Source organism: Panthera leo, chromosome D2 (genome assembly GCF_018350215.1).
Source record: "Panthera leo isolate Ple1 chromosome D2, P.leo_Ple1_pat1.1, whole genome shotgun sequence".
NCBI lineage: Eukaryota > Metazoa > Chordata > Mammalia > Carnivora > Felidae > Panthera > Panthera leo.
The window spans coordinates 33,522,185-33,538,652 of record NC_056689.1 but is presented as its reverse complement, the minus strand read 5'-3'; the positions used below and the strand labels follow the sequence as shown (position 1 = coordinate 33,538,652).

Sequence of the window (16,468 nt, the reverse complement as noted above, 5' to 3'; positions counted from 1 at the left end):
GGCCTCGTACTCATGAATTGTCAGATCATGCCCTGAGCTAAAGTCGGATGGTTTACAGACTGAGCCACCCAGGCGCCCCCTAAATAGTTTTAATTAAATATTTTTTCTCCATGTTCTGTCACCTTAACCCTTTTCTCTTGTTAGACTAGGTCTGGGTTTAGATTCTCGTTTCTCATAATGACTATATGACCTCAGGCAAATTACTTAGCCTTTCTGAGCCTCAGTTATTTTATCTTCAAAATGAAAGTAATAGTACCTACTTCATAATCTTACAGGTATTGATATAATGACTGCAATAATTTTTGGTTCATAGCTCACTAGTTTTTTCAGGTAAAGTTTTCTATTATTTGTTAAATTCTGTGAAATTTCTAGTAGTAGTTTTTTTTTTTTTTTTTTTTTTTTTTTTTTTTTTTTTTTCATTTTTTATTTATTTTTGGGACAGAGAGAGACAGAGCATGAACGGGGGAGGGGCAGAGAGAGAGGGAGACACAGAATCGGAAACAGGCTCCAGGCTCTGAGCCATCAGCCCAGAGCCTGACGCGGGGCTCGAACTCACGGACCGTGAGATCGTGACCTGGCTGAAGTCGGACGCTTAACCGACTGCGCCACCCAGGCGCCCCTCTAGTAGTAGTTTTAATCAGTATATCATTAAATCTGTATCTTCATCTAGGAAGGTTTTTTTTTTAAATAATTTAGTTTTCTAAATAAACTAAGATCAAGATCTCTTGCTTTATATAATAGTTCATTTAACTATTTCATTTAATGTATTTAACGTACAGTTATTCCATTTAAAATTATATAATTTTTCTTTGAAAAAATCTGTTATCATCAAGTTAAATTAATATTTTAGCATTTTATATTCTCATACTATTACAACTGGTATCTCTTAATGTATTTTCTGTGTATAAGGTGTACATTATGTATTTGTGGGTTTATCTTATGTTTGAGAACCTGGATCAGCAATATTATTTCGTGTGGTAATTTTTATTTTGTTTTCCTTACCTTTTAAAAATCTGTTATTTACATAAGGCACTTATGTTCTACATTTTGCCTTTATTTTTATTTTTAACAAATTTGTATCAATATTATTAATAGTGGTTTTTAAAAATATTTTAAATAGGAGTAGTGATAGGTAATGCTTTAGTCCTCTTCCTATAAAAAAAAGGAAAAAAAAATTCTTTGTTAAGTCTACTACAGTACTTGGCTTAGATATTTATGATTTATATGAAGATAGACACTGAATCATTTTTGGGATTCAACCAGGAATACATACAAAATTTTATTATATTCCTTCTAATGAGATTTTATGTATCTAATCAACATTTTCCTATCAAAGATAAATTATGCTTATTTATCCACTTGTTATATTATTCTTGCACTTCAGGGATGAGTTAAGTTGGATCATTAAAGAGGTGGTGTAGTTTAGTGAAAAGGATCGATGGTTTAGGTATCTTGGTGCTACCATTATGCTAGCTGTGTAATCTTGGAGAAGTCACCTCACTTCCCAGGATCTTCTCATCCATAGATTGAAGGAATAGAAAGGAAATAATTTTAAATTGCTAAGCTGTCATTTATGACAGTGTTTCTGTGGGAAAATACGTTGAGTTCCAGCTTTGAATATAGAAATAGATCTCCCTTCACTGCCAACATAGCAGGTGTAATTACTCATTTCTTCACCCTTCCATACTAAGTATTGGGAGTAGAAACTCCAAGAAAAATTTAAGAGTATGAATCTAGGAGTTTGTATGGAGGACTAAGAATGGTTTGGGGGAGACCCTTGAGGAATGGAGGAAAGGGGAGGACATTAGGATAGGTACTAGGGTGGGATAGCGAAAAGAGCTACTGGAACTAGGTTTATTTCTTTTTCTTAGTCATATTCCTGTATTTCTTCCCCTTAATTCTGTACATTGTTCTCCTTTCCTTTCACCATAATAGCATGTCTTTTGTCCTCTCCTTTCCCTTTTCCTACTCAGCAGTGGAACCATCCTATGAGCTGGGCATGGGGAGAAATCTGACTTAGAAAGAAAACTTGGTGGGGCGGGCGGGGGCAGATTGCTGAGGAAGGTTTAGCTTTTCTGTGGGGAAAGGGAGAGAGCAGGAATGGAGATTTCCCAGTGGCAGGAAAGAAAGAATAGTTTTTGCATATGTAAGCCTGAGATTGGGTAAAGGAATAAGCCTCTTAAGTGATGATCTTTGGTATTCTGTATTGTTTAATGTATATGTAGATTTATTTTTAAAGGCAAAAATTTGCATAAACATATTGCATGTATAAATGCACATTCTTTTTAGAGGTGTTATTTAATCATTAAAAAGAATTTCTGAACACTGATGTCTGTGATTTTTAGAATGCATACTATTTCTTTCATATATTTATCTTTTGTCTTGAGTTTGGTAAAGGAAATACGTAACCCACATGTGTTGTAGTAGTTTTACTAAACTAAAACTTTGCATTTCCTGTAATGGAATCATATATCTCTGCATTAGAATGGAAGATATGGAAAGCTCAAATGAAACATCTCTACTGTCTTCTCTTAGAGATATTACTTGCTTGAAACAGTCTGTTGCTATTTCTGCAAAAAGATGTCCCGCAAGCTCCCAGATTGGATTGGGAACAGAAAGCACATACTATTGATGTTGAGTATGTGCAAAAGTTCTACAATTCAGATTCAAGAAGTTGTGTGCTCTTGTTATTATGGAGTGTGGGAGGCTTAGCCTTTTCATTATTGGGAGTGGGTAAGATTTTCCACTGAGGTAGTTTATGAAGTTACCCACATTTCTCTGTGTATGCTATAGATTTTGCAGATGTTGGTGTCCTTGAAGAACCACATGAGTTTGTATATCATTTGTGTCATTACCTTTCACTTAACATATTCCCATGGGTGACACATTTCCTTAGGGGTATCAATATAAATGGGCGATTGTTGTTTGCACAGTCTCTTATCAGTCTTATGTGTTTTCACGTGTTTTTTTTCTGTCCCTAATTTGTCTACTTTCATCAAATATTATAGTCATTCTGTCCATAATTTCTTCTGAACACATATCTTTTAAGAAATCTTTCCTTTAGAGTTCTAGCCAGTGGCATCCCTCTTTTATTCACTAGATCCTACAATACTACATTTTTCAAATTTTGAATATGAGGGCCTTCATTTTTCTCCCTTTCTTTCTACATTCATTCTTCAGTACCACTGCCAAGTTAAATCTCTATCTTTTTATTTGTCTCAACCACCTTTTCTCCATCATTCACTTCCTTTTTTCTGGACTCTCCATCTGAAGAACGGCTCATATATGGCAATAAAAAAGGTACAGACCAGACAGAGTAACATTGTTTTGAAATATGACTTCATAAGTTATCCTCATATCCATGTAAGTTAGCACATTCATTGAATACTATTGATGCAGAGTCCTCTTGGGCCTTTTGCAAATTTAGTTTAAGTTTTATATGAGTTAGAATTTGATGTTTTTAGAAGTCATATTCCAAGATATCTGTCTTTCTGTGCATGGAAATATTTTTCCCTCTTTTTCATTCCTCTTGTTTTAAAATTTCATTCTTTTGCTTATTTGTAATGTTTTGTACTTTTCCCTGCATGATTAGGGGTGTTTGATTGTCTGTCTTATTCCCCAGAGTAATTTTACTGTGGACATTTACTTTAATATTATGCATGATGTGTTTGTAGACTGATTTTAAATCCTGACTTGTATAGTGTTTTTATATTCCAGTGACTTTTTAAAATTTGAAATCAGTATAGTTTACATATCATTCAGTTTTATATGTATATAAATTAAGGCTGAAAATATGAATGTGCCTCATTGCAGCCATCCTCTCCCATCCTCATACTCCTCTCCCCCAGTCTAGCTGTTTTTAAAATTCTGTCCATTTTAAAACAAAATGTTTGTGTTAATTCATTCAAAGAGATCAGACTTCCCTTATGTCCTTGGACAAGACATTTAATAAATTTAGTTTCTTTGTCTAGAAAATGAGATTAAACTTTGCAATATATCCCTAATGTCTCTTGAAATTCTAATGTTCTATGATTCTGAGATTTTTAGTAGTATTTTGGCATCTTAAAAACACTGTGTAATACCATGGTACCTACACAGTTTTGTATTTGTAAAAACTGTAGCTTCATTGCTCATAATATTACCCTTTAGAGCATCATAAACATGGTCATGGAGCCTGTTTTCTTTAAAATATGTCTTTTGTTTTCGTCTTTGAAATTAGATTTCTTTTCTGTTTCCTTGTGGTAGGGTCCAGTCATCATCTTAGTTTTTAATTATATGGTATTTGTGGGCTGCTTGAATTTTAAATGAGATGCTCTAGCCCAGAAGACTTATGGTTGTTCAGACCTCTGTGTACCTATGGCCCCTTTTAGTCTAGTCTCTTTAGCCTTTCCTTAACTTTCTCCTCAACCATGGTGCTTCCATATGTGTGTTTTCATCATGTTGAAGCACAGCTCTAAGGAACCACACTCTTGGGTCCAGAGTGATTCTAGTTGCTATATATGAGATAACAGGACTGAGATTGTTGTTCTTTCTGGAGGCCAAGGGAAGGAAGATACAATTTTGAGTTTTTCTTCAGCCAAAGATCAAGTTATTTTGGTATATTCTCTTCTGTACCAGTGATAGGCAGTACAGCCAACCCTTTATAGAGGTAACATTAGTGATCCTTTAGCCATGTTTTTTAGGGAATCTTTTCTTGTTCACTCTCCTTGTGTCATACTCACCTAGGGATATAAGAGCTTGTGTATATTTGCATGACTTTGAGGACGTCTAGTCCATGAGGTTAAGATGTGCATTATTGTTGAAATATTAGTATGAACCTTAGTTCAGTGCCATCTGCACAGTAGTTATTGTATACCATTGTTTTTAAACCACTTAGAGCAAGGAACTTACTTTATCATAGTAAGATGGGATATTTCCTGCCTGCATGTCAGAGGCTTTTATAATAGTTAAATAGAAGACTATACAGAGTTATTACCAACTCTTGTCTGTTAGTCTGCATGCCATAGGCTCTCATGAGAATTAAAGACGATAGGATTGTTAGCATTATTTTTGTTCTCTGGTTTGTGATACAGGTTGGGTTCTAGTTTCTTTCCCATTGCTGTTTTACTGATTAGCAGTAGCGTGAGAGTCATAATGTTTGTGGATTACTTTTCATTTGTATCTGTATCAAACCCCAGTCTTAGACCAGTGCTGAGCTAAACAGTGAAGGAGTAAGAAGCTTTTTGGCATGAGTTCATTAAGTCTCCTTCATGTGAGCTGGTGGGCAGAGGGTTTGGTGTTGGTTAAGATGAGCCTGGTATAGGGTAGTGATAGAATGGTGCAAGTGTGGATGCCCTAAACTTGAGTCCTTTTTTCTATTTATTCCATTGAAAGTAGGTTCAGCTGCAGCCCGGAAAGAAATCATAAGAAACAAAATTCGAGCAATTGGCAAGATGGCAAGGGTCTTCTCTGTTCTCAGGTAATGATACATTTTCCTGATTATTTGTTTTACAGAAATTCCTTTTATTGTACTTTGCTGTAAGCAGTGTCCTGTTTGACACCTAAAAGCAACATAGTAGCATTCTTCCTATAAAGAAGTTAGTTGTACATTTACATAGTGAAGAAGGGAACACAAGTCCTTTTGAAACTAGGGGTTTTGACCCTTGTGATTATTTTTGCTCACTTATGGTATGTGTTGCCCTTCTGTGATGAAAGTACTGGTTCTACACCTTAAAAATTAGAGCAGGATAAGAAGGAGGGGGTACTTTTTATTTAAAAAAAATTTTTTTTTAATGTTTATTTATTTTGAGAGAGAGAGAGAGAGAGAGAGACAGCACAAGCGGAGGAGGGGCAGAGAGAGAGACAGAGGCACAGAATCTGAAGCAGGCTCCAGGCTCTGATATGTCAGCACAGAGCTTGACGCGGGGCTCGAACCCACGAGCAGTGAGATCATGACCTGAACTGAAGTTGGACGCTTAATCAACTGAGCCACCCAGGTGCCCCAGGAGGGGGTACTTTTTAGAGTATTCCTGATGAACTTGCTTATCCATACAGGAAGTCCCCTTTGCTGGAGCCACAAGCTGTTTTCCTAGGGTTAATTCAGGTTTAAGGGTACACATAATGGGTCAGTCCTTAAAAATTTGTTTGCAAAACTCGTTATATCTGACATTTGGACTTTACAGCATATGAAATACCATATTTTCTCAATTGCTTGATTCTCATTGATGATTAATCTCATTATATATTTAATAAGGCTTTTCAGGAAAAACAATATATGTGTCAGTTGTAAGGCATACATTTAAAATATAGAAAAATGTCTTATCTTGGAATTGAGGAAAATATGGTAACAACAATGAATGTCATAAATTACATACATGGCCTACCTCTGGGCCCCATCTCATCTTCTGAACTAAGTACTTGTTGGAAGTCTCTGATGTTTGTTATATCTCTTTGCAATAGGGAGGAGAGTGAAAGCGTGCTGACACTCAAGGGCCTGACTCCCACAGGGATGTTGCCTAGTGGAGTGTTGGCTGGAGGACGACAGACCCTGCAAAGTGGTAATGATGTTATGCAACTTGCTGTGCCTCAGATGGACTGGGGCACACCTCACTCTTTTGCTAACAATACACATAATGCATGCAGGGAATTCCTTCTGCTTTTTAGTTCCTGTCTCAGCAGCTGACACAGGCAGAATACTATATGATAGGCAGTGTCTGGTTAATAACCTGACCAAGGCAGAACATTGATAGAATGGGTATTCCTTTCAATTGAAAATAATGGTCAGTCTCTCAGCTTTTAATGAAATGATATGGGAGCAGCTCATATCATAATGGTTAAAATCTTTATTTTTGTTTGTCTAATGCACTCTTTTCTTTTAAGAGCCCCAGTTTCTGAATGTGAATCAAGGATATCCATATTACTAAAATGGAAATGTAATTCCAAGTTTCTTATTTTTTATTTTTTTAATTTATGTAATTGTATTAGACTATGCTTATATTTTCAGATACTTAATTTTAGAATTAACAGTCTGCTTGGGCCCCAGAACATTACTTATGCACTTCACTTGCCAAAAGATTTGTGCAAGGTTTTGTACCCTGGTGAATAATGCCAAAGTTTGTTTTCTGTGGTGTTTGTCAAATGTTCTATGTATAATTGACTGTCTGTAACATGCTGTTTTCTTCCTCTGCAGATGTAGCTGCTTTCCTAAATCTGTCTGTCTTTCTTTAGGTTAGCTGTATGTCTGTAAAAGTATGTTAAATTAAATTACTCTATCAGACGCTTGTCTGTCTTTTGATGTAGAAGCAACTCTGTAGCACCTTGTTTTGAGGTTTGCTGCATTTGTTGCTGTACTTTGTGCATTCTGAACATGAATGTAACATTAGATATTAAGTCATTGTTATAAGGGGTTGAATTTAAATCCTGTAAGTCAAAATTGAAAGGGTGTTATTAAGTGTGCCTTTATTTTGCATGAAAATAAAAAGAATTATACGTAAAGCATTCCTGTAATCTGGCTCATTGAATATTTTATATTTAAAAAAAACTTACTTTTTTTGGCGTAAATATTTGTGTAAATACTGGGTTAACTTTTTGAAAGCCCGTTACATATTAAATAGAAGAGAGTGATGTGAATGTTTTAGCGTATACACAATAACTCAAAGTCTAGATTTCTTTCCCTTGTGGTTGGAAGGCAAAAAATGTGATATGGAAAGTCTTAATTTATGTTTTATTGTAGCCACTTTTGACAGCCCTCCAAGGGACATTGCTCTATTCAAACAGGCAGCAACAGATCTGATGTTTTCCTTAGTCACGGATAACTTTCTTTCTGGTGTCGTAATTAGTGAGTTTTTTTTAAACAAACAAACAAAATAAATAAAATAATTCAAATTTTTGAATAAATTTAAGTTAGGTTGACTTTTCACAGTTTCATTTCACTCAGTCTCATAATAAGTGCCAAATAAATAAATTTTCCTATAGACAAATAATTCCTACTTGTAGCCTATTACATGTTCTATTTTATATGTTATTGTGTTGTCTGCTACCACCACTGGTATATGTGAGAAGTACAGCTAGGTTTTAAAATTATAGTTTCAAATTTACATTCTGAATGAGGTTTCCTTTTTTATTAAAAGAAAAACTGCTTTGATTTTCTTTATATTCCTTACTCCACTCTTACTGTATTGTAGACATTAGCAACATGAGCTAAAAAGAATTTCACTAAAACTAAGATCTTAAACATTCAATAAAACTAGGAAAAGTGTTAATAGAAGAGGATAAACTTTAATGGCTTGAAAAATGGTATACCTTTTCTCCTTTTTGTTCATAAAAGGAAAACTGAAAGGCTTCATACTTTAATAAATATACACTACAGTCATCTCTCCATTATCCTTGGATATATTATTACTTTTGCATTGTATTTATAGCAAACCTTTCCGATTTCACAATTAGTACTTGCTTTGTTGGCAGCTCAGCATTTCTATGCATTTTTAATTTGCATGCAGCCTGAAGCTCAGTCTTCCAACTTTGAACTCACCCCAACTTCAGGGAAGGTTTGAAAGACAGCTTTACCGAAGGGACTGTATTCCCAGTGGAGAGTGAGTTACAAGACAATGCTGAGTTTAAGGGGTCTAATTTGGGAAACTAGATAGCTCCCCAGCTGTACCAGTGATGGCTCTTGATAGTGTGGGGTGATTTCCCTACTATAATAATATTAACCCATTTTTAAGTACATAATAAAACTCATACAGAAGCTGCATCTGTGTGTTTTAAAATTTTTTCCTGATATTTTAGTAGACATGTTCCCTGATATGAATAACTGAAAGTTAAGTATTGCAAAAAAAGTTTTAAAATTCTAATACCTCAGTCCTGTTGTCAGGGAATAAGTCCTATTGCCTTCTCAGTAACTTTATGATATTTGAGTGTTTTTACAAACTACACAACTCTTTTGGAGTAGGAATTGGTATATTTTATGTCTGTTTTCTTCATGGAAATTTGATTGGGAGCTAGCCCTATAATGCTGTCTTCACCACGACCTATATGGGAAAATATGTAACCATCTCTATTTTAGTAATGCCAAAGTCCTCTTAATTATTTATCCTGTGTAGTATTGAGGAACACAGTTTGTGACAGCACTATCCTCAAACCTACTAAGGTCATGTCAAGAGGCCTTATAAAACTGAAAACAAATAGAGGAAAAATTGTGCCATTCAGATAGAATTTTGCAATTATCAGATCTCTTTCTTTCCAGCTTAATTATTAAGCTTCAAGTGGCTTTTTTTCAGTTCTAAACATTCAAGCAGTTTTGAGTGTGATATATGTTTTGTATCTTCAAAAGGATTAGGAGCATTTAGGAGCTTCTGGAAAGAGCAGAAAATATAATTTGACCTAGAACATGCTTTTATATATAAAATTAAAGCCTATAGAATGATTTCAGAAGTATGTTGTTACATTTCATAATTTGAAAAATTTATTAATCGACTTTTGGACTACTGATACGCTCAATTAGATACTAATTCTTACAGTGATATCAGGTTTTATTTTTAATTTGTTACCATATATAACACATATTCTGATAGGCATTTTATTTTTTTCTCATTCAATGCCTAAATTATAAAGAAAATAGTCCATATTTTGAAGAATAGAAGTTGCAGGGCTGATCAAATAGAGGTGGGTCATTTATCCCAGTTTTCTGTCTGGGAAAATTCCAAGAGTATACTCCATATGTACAGAGCTAGATTTTTTAAGTGGTTATTTGTATAGTTGGTATACAATAAGTTTGTCTGCTTGGATTTGTAATATAGTTTAACAGTTAAGGAAAATTAAATTTTTTTTTAATTCAGTGTGCAACCTACTTCTTTTGGGTCCCCCCCCCCACCCCAGTTCACTTTACTATCTTGTTAAGATCAACAAACTTTCCTAATTTAGTCTACTTTAATTCCTTAGATTCATCAGTTTTCTTTCACATTAATAACTGCTTTGGACAACGTTTAGTATTTCTAAATCAAATTGGCCTTGTTGTAGAAGAAGCAAAATAGAAAGGATGGGGTATTATTGTTATAAATATTCTGAGTGTGTGCACTTTGAGTGAAGTGGAGAATTTGCAATGTTGTCAGTCAGTATTGTCCTCTGCAGTCTTTGATCCTGGTCCTCAATGTGAATGTTCTATACACTTTGAACCCAGAGATGAGCCAAAAGAATGTTTGACTACAAAATGTGTGACTAAATAATATTGAAATTCTCTAAATGGGCTAGAGACCAGCTATACTAAGAATGCATTTCTCATTTATATGACCTATGTGTATGTCCATATCATACAGGACTTACTGCCTGAAAGACCTCAGTTCTATCTTGAGTCATCTCTAGTTGGTAGATGGGCTTGAAAAGATGTTTGTTGGCCTTTCCATCTTCATTTGCAAATGCGTGCTGTTAGTACCAGAGGCAAATTTGAGTTCATGACAAACTGAACATAAGCTTTTTTTTTTTTTTTTTTTTTTTTTTTTTTTTTTTTTTTTTTGTAAAGGCTGTAGACGTTAGTATCTGTGGATGTTTGGGACACTAATCAATGTTAGAATAGAAAGGAAGTTCCTAGTAGATAAGAGGGGTCCTTTTAGGTTACCCACAAACAACAGAGCTACAGAACTAGTCTACCAAGAGCAATTCACCAAGTTTACTTTCCTTAAGTTTCATTGTATCCATACTGACTTTTGCAATGCCTTATGAATTAGAAGCAACAGGAAAAGCATTACTGACCCCTTCTAGTTTATATCTTATGGAATAACAGATAATGAGTATTATTTCAGTTAGATGAAAAAAAGGAATCTTCTCTTTGCTCTTCTGCTACAATTCAACCATCATAATTTCACCTTAGAGAATTTCCTTGTGATTGTGATGGATGTGATATAATAAACATGTTGAAAAATTCTAAGGCTATCAAAATACTGAATTCATGATAGGTAATTAATACTGGAGTGCATCTGCATGGGTGCTGAGGTGTCTGTGTTTGCATTAGGTCTATGTGTTCTGTGCTCTGAGCGATGTTGTCATAGTGCTGTGTGTAAACTGTGCTGTGTCAGGAATTGGGGGATTGGATGGGCTCTCTAATGTGGATACTATTTATGTTAAATTGTAAATGATGATGTAGTATGGGATACTGTGATATTTTAAGTGATCATTGCCTTTTCTGCTGTACAATATGACCCTTCTCATCTCTCTCATTCATTTTGCATGCCTCTGCTCACTTCTGTACAGCCACAGTTGAGGCTATTGAGGCTGAAAAAGGTACGATCAGAGTCCTTGCGCTGGGCAGAGATCTGTGGTGTGTGGGTGGGCATCAGAGAATGTCCTGTGGGTGTGTTTTACTCCTAGTTTGCACAGCCCAAGGTGAATCAGACTCACTGACTCATTGAGTTTGATAGTCACATTCCTCTTTTTTTTTTTCTTTTCTTTGTGTGTGTGGTTTTTTTTTGTTTTTTTTTTTTTGTTTTTTTTTAATCACAAGGACCAATTTCCACAGTGACAATCTGGTTTTTCCCTTTTCTAGTATATTGTGCAACCAGCATTGACTTGTTCCTGAATTCTTTAGAGTGCAGCATGTTATGCTATAATATTGTAGCATTTGAGGTTGCAAAGAAAGCTCTGTTCCACATTTTGCATGATTCTGTGCTATTCAGATCATTTTTTTCCTAAGTGAAACCCCCTCTAGGTATAGGTTTGAGTTAGTTTTTACTCATTTTCAGTAATTTACCTGAGACTGCAGGAGCTGTCACTATGATTTTTATTTTTATTTATTTATTTATTTATTTATTTATTTATTTATTTATTTACTTTTTGCTGTTTGGCCTAGTGTTTGCTGATAATATTATACTCATGTACATCATATGTTGGTTTGATGTTACACATTATTTAATGCTTTACTGCCCAACCATTTATTTGGTTCACTTGCACAGACTCAGAATTCCAAAGATTGCACATGTTAAAACAACCAGATTATAACCAGTGGTATGGAAATCTTTTGTATGCACATTTTAATAGTGGAAAATGCATCATTCCAGATGAAGTAAATGAGAAATTACAACAATTGGAGGAGGATTGCTATTTACTTTGATTTGGGTTTCCAAAGAACATGCAGTGAATTATGGAAATAATGCATTGAACATGCATTGAATTAAGGAAAACATTTCCTGAAATCTGAAACTATGAATACTTTTTGCTATCAGCCAAACACAGACCTAACTCCTGGAGGCATTTCCCACCTTTTTCATTTCATTCTGGTGGTGATGGGGTGATGATACCTTGACCTCCAAGATAGTTCTGATCTGCTAAATTTTAACTTAACTTTACTTACCTCTTTCTCCTCCCAAGCTCTTGGTACAGATTTGTATGTCAAGGATAACCTTGTTTAGCCTCCTCACTTGCCCCTACTCTTGTTGCTGCCTTACTGTGATAGTCACTGGTGATTTTAGGGTCTGAGGTAGGAGATAATTGGTATAATAGAAGTCAGACTGAGACCCTGAGACCATTGCCTGTTTGTTAATTTTGGGGTCAGAGGAGAGTTACTTTTGTGCGTTCTTTTATAAAGGCTATGCTAACACTATGAAGCGATCATGTTTATATTCAGGTTTAAACATTTCACATTTTAAGGGGAAGTCTGGAATGGGGATAAGATTCAGTTAAAGTAAGACTTAAATGTTGCTACATACAGCTAATTTCTTTCTTCTTAAAAATCATTAATTATGTTTTTGAAATCTCAGAAATGTTTTTCAATTACTGACTTATCAAATTTGCATTTTGTTAAGCAATACGAGGATTCTCTCCACCACATAGAATCTGCAGTTTTGAAGAGGCAAAGGGTTTGGATAGGATCAATGAGAGAATGCCACCCCGGAAAGATGCTGTACAGCAAGATGGTTTCAATTCTCTGAACACCGCACATGCCACTGAGAACCACGGGACTGGCAACCATAGTGCCCAGTGACCCACGGCTTCCCAGGGACTCTCACATCTCGGGCCCCAAATGGACAGATCACCCCCAGGATCTGGAGGGGTCGGCCAAGCTGACTGTAAATGTCACAGTCCCTCTGGAGAAACCATTGTGCTTTTGAGACCCCAGCCCCCTTCCTGGATGGAGGCTTGAGGGCCCTGGGACATGCTGTACTATCTGATAAGATTGGGTCATCGCTGCCAAGGTGGAGAGCAGTGAGCAAGGGGCTTGGGGCAATTTCCAGTGGAGGGCAACTACACCTCCATTTATGCTTGTGGTTCACACATTTAAGTTTACAAATGAGATTTCTTTTCCCCTCAGTAGAATTAGATTTTGTTTTTTAACCATGACTTCAAATGCAATCCTAAGAGCTAATGTGGACTTTTTTTTCTCATGAAATGTCTTTAAAGGATGAATTAGCATGGTCTTAAAATACATTTCTGAGGTTGCTAAGCTGTATTTTGAATTATGGGCAAAATGCTGAGAAACCCAGTTGGCATTTAAACAAAATGCTGACCTCAGGTCTATAGTTCTTAAATGTGGCTAATTCTGTAATATAGTCTTGGTATTTTTCAATTATGAATGCATAACCTATTTCTAGGCAGACTCTCTTACTTGAACACAAATCCAAAAACTAATTTAGAATCTTTTTTGCCCAGATCTTTTGAAATTTACACCCCAGAGATTTAAGAAAACCTCTAAATTTCAAAATTATGAAGAATTACAGAATTACTCATTTAAGGTACTTTAAAAGAAGTTTGTACATTGTCAACGTAAATTTTACTTCAAATCATGTCTGTAAAACTTGACGTATTTTGTGTATGCATGTTTTCATTTTGCAAATATTTAATATATAGACCTATGATGTACAGGTACGACATGTATAGGTTACCTAGATGTTATGAGAAATTTTAGTTTATTGTGAGTACTCAAGTTGCTTAAATAGCCACCAGGGTGATTTGCTGCTGGCTTTCTATCATTTTTATGTTTTGATGCAAAGGAAATTTTAAAAATGTTCTGGAAGTGTTTTTGATTAAGCAATGCAGCATAGAAGCAATGGTTCTGTTCAATCATTCAGATGTTAGTGGAAGCATAAAAGTCAAGATTGCATGTTGAACATTTTCCTTTGATAGTTACAGAACTGCTTGGTTAAACTAAATGGAACCATGTGCTAATTTTTCACAATTATTGACCTGTATTGATTGCCACTGTAGTTTGATATTTCCCTTTACTTTGGTGGCCTGCTTCCCTCATGCCCTGGAATACAACTCAGAGCTCCAGGCAGCGGAACCATCTATTGTTTTGTTTGCCAGAAAGTGCACCCTGTATGGTCTCCTGTCTAAGTTGGAAATATTATGCATGTGCAGGACTATTCGAGTATTTTATAAACAGTAGCACACAATAAATTCCATGCATGGGCCGCTGCTCCTATCTCTGTGTTGGGTTTTATTTGGAAGATGTAGTCTGATTTGACCTCGTGCAAATCAGAAAATTCTGTTAACAGAACTGGTATATAGCCTTCAGAGAAGATTATCTCGTGGATAGTTCATGATAATTTGATGAATTAAATTCTTATCTTCATAAATTTTGCTTTTTTTTTTTTTTTAACTTTGGTTACATTTGTCTTACATGAGCATTAGTAATTGAGCACTAGAGGACTTTGGGTGCCTATTATAGGCCTTCTAAATCTAATATTTAAAATCACTATTTCACTTGACTTTTCATTGAAAGAAAATGTTATTATCTAGAATTTTGTTACAGTTGTATTGGGAACTTATTGGGTATTTTAACAGTAAGAAAAAGGATATTCATGATACTGCATTTTCTTGCCATCATATTCCTTCTTTGCCATAATCAAAATAGTATGGAATTTTGCAAATTGAGGGAAATTAGGATATTGCTCAACATTTTATAATGTAATCATATGGTAACCTTATTACAGTTTTCAACAATAAATATGATACACATTAGAAAGCATTAATTTAAATTGAAGTGTGTATACTTGCCTAATTTCAGGTAACAAACAGAACTCAAATTGATGATTATTACAGCTTCTAGTTGCTGTATTATCAACTTAACACACATACCAGTCCATGAGCTACCCTTAAAGTTGCTATGCACTGCATACCTTAAAGGTTCTTCTTGATGTTACTGTTTTTATGAAAACTGTGCATCTCTAAATTAAGAGCTTAACTAGAATATCAGGTACCAGGAACTCCGCCCTTAGATTCATCACTGGGGGAATCATGGGTAAACGTAAAACATCATTAGCAAACTAGAATTATGGGTTGATAGTAAAAATTAAAAAGAGGAAGAAAGTAAGAGAAAGGAACAAAATTCAGAAATAGTGGTATATGTTAAGAGTGGTAGAAAAATCACCCAGTGCCTCACCTACCACTTTGTACCTGTTGAATAGGAACCTCTTTCTAGTCTTTCTTCAGAACTATGAACCATAGAAGTATTTTTTAAGGTTTCACAGTGAACCATGAAAGCATTTTTAAGGCTTTTTAAAAAATGTAACTCATGGGGCACTGGGTATCTCAGTCAGTTAAGCCTCCAACTTTGGCTCAGATCACGATGTCATGGTTTGTGAGTTTGAGCTACGCAGTGGGCTCTGTGCTGACAGTGTGGAGCCTGCTTGTGATTCTCTCTCCTTCCCTCTGTCTCTGCCTTTCCCTCCACTTTCTATCATAAAATAAAAATAAATAAAAAAATAAATGTAATTCATGATGAAAGCAAACTGAAAAGTTCAGATCTTTCTAAATTGTAAATTTAAATGTCTGCCAGAGCTAGTAGCTATGATGGTAAAATATAAATTAATATTCAATATCAGTTTTTTCTTTATTTTATATTCCTTTATAGTCAAAGATGACACTCCTGAGTTAGAAAAGACCATCTCTCAGGGTGCCTGGGTGGCTTGGTTAAGCGTCCAACTTTGGCTCAGGTCATGATCTCATGTTTTGTGAGTTCGAGCCCCACGTGGGACTCTGTTGCTGACAGCTCAGAGCCTGGAACCTGCCTCGGATTCTGTATCTCCCTCTCTCTCTGCTCACACTCTGTCTCCGTCTCTCTCTGTCTCTCTCTCTCTCTCTCTCAAAAATAAATAAACATTAAAAAAATTAAAAGAAAAGACCACCTCTCACTTCTCGTGCCTTCTGTTGTTCAGCTAATATTAACAGAACTCATAACCTTTAAATGTTCTGCCAGTTGATTTGAAATAGACCTGAAACATTTGCTTAAAATGAATTATTCCCATTTTACTCAGGATTTTTGCCTATTGCAACTGATTTTCTTTTGTCCACGGCTGTTCTGAATAATGTCATGTAATTGCATCCTTAACACTTTTCTTCCACCTTACCTGCTTTTAGTTTGCTTCCTATAGTCTGGAGTTCCTTAAGAATCCATTTTCAGGGTGTCTGGGTGGCTCAGTCGGTTGAGCGTCCAGCTTGGCTCTGGTCATGATCTCATGGTTCGTGGGTTCAAGCCCCACATCGGGCTCTGTGCTAACAGTTC

The 16,468-nt window shown here is 35.4% G+C and overlaps 1 protein-coding gene across 7 annotated transcripts in view; it reads left to right on the top strand.

Moving 5' to 3' along the window:
- Window positions 1-16,468, top strand: part of PPP3CB (protein phosphatase 3 catalytic subunit beta) — a 72,828-nt gene that overhangs the window by 45,100 nt on the left and 11,260 nt on the right. For 2 of the 7 annotated variants that reach the window (XM_042909071.1, XM_042909069.1), the window contains exons 11-12: window positions 5,374-5,458; window positions 6,439-6,536. In XM_042909071.1, the coding sequence (XP_042765005.1) occupies window positions 5,374-5,458; window positions 6,439-6,536 (183 nt within the window). Of the gene's footprint in view, window positions 1-5,373; window positions 5,459-6,438; window positions 6,537-11,223; window positions 11,254-12,770; window positions 14,381-16,468 lie in introns of those variants that run through there. The other 5 variants (XM_042909073.1, XM_042909072.1, XM_042909074.1 and 2 more) reach the window with 5 other exon arrangements.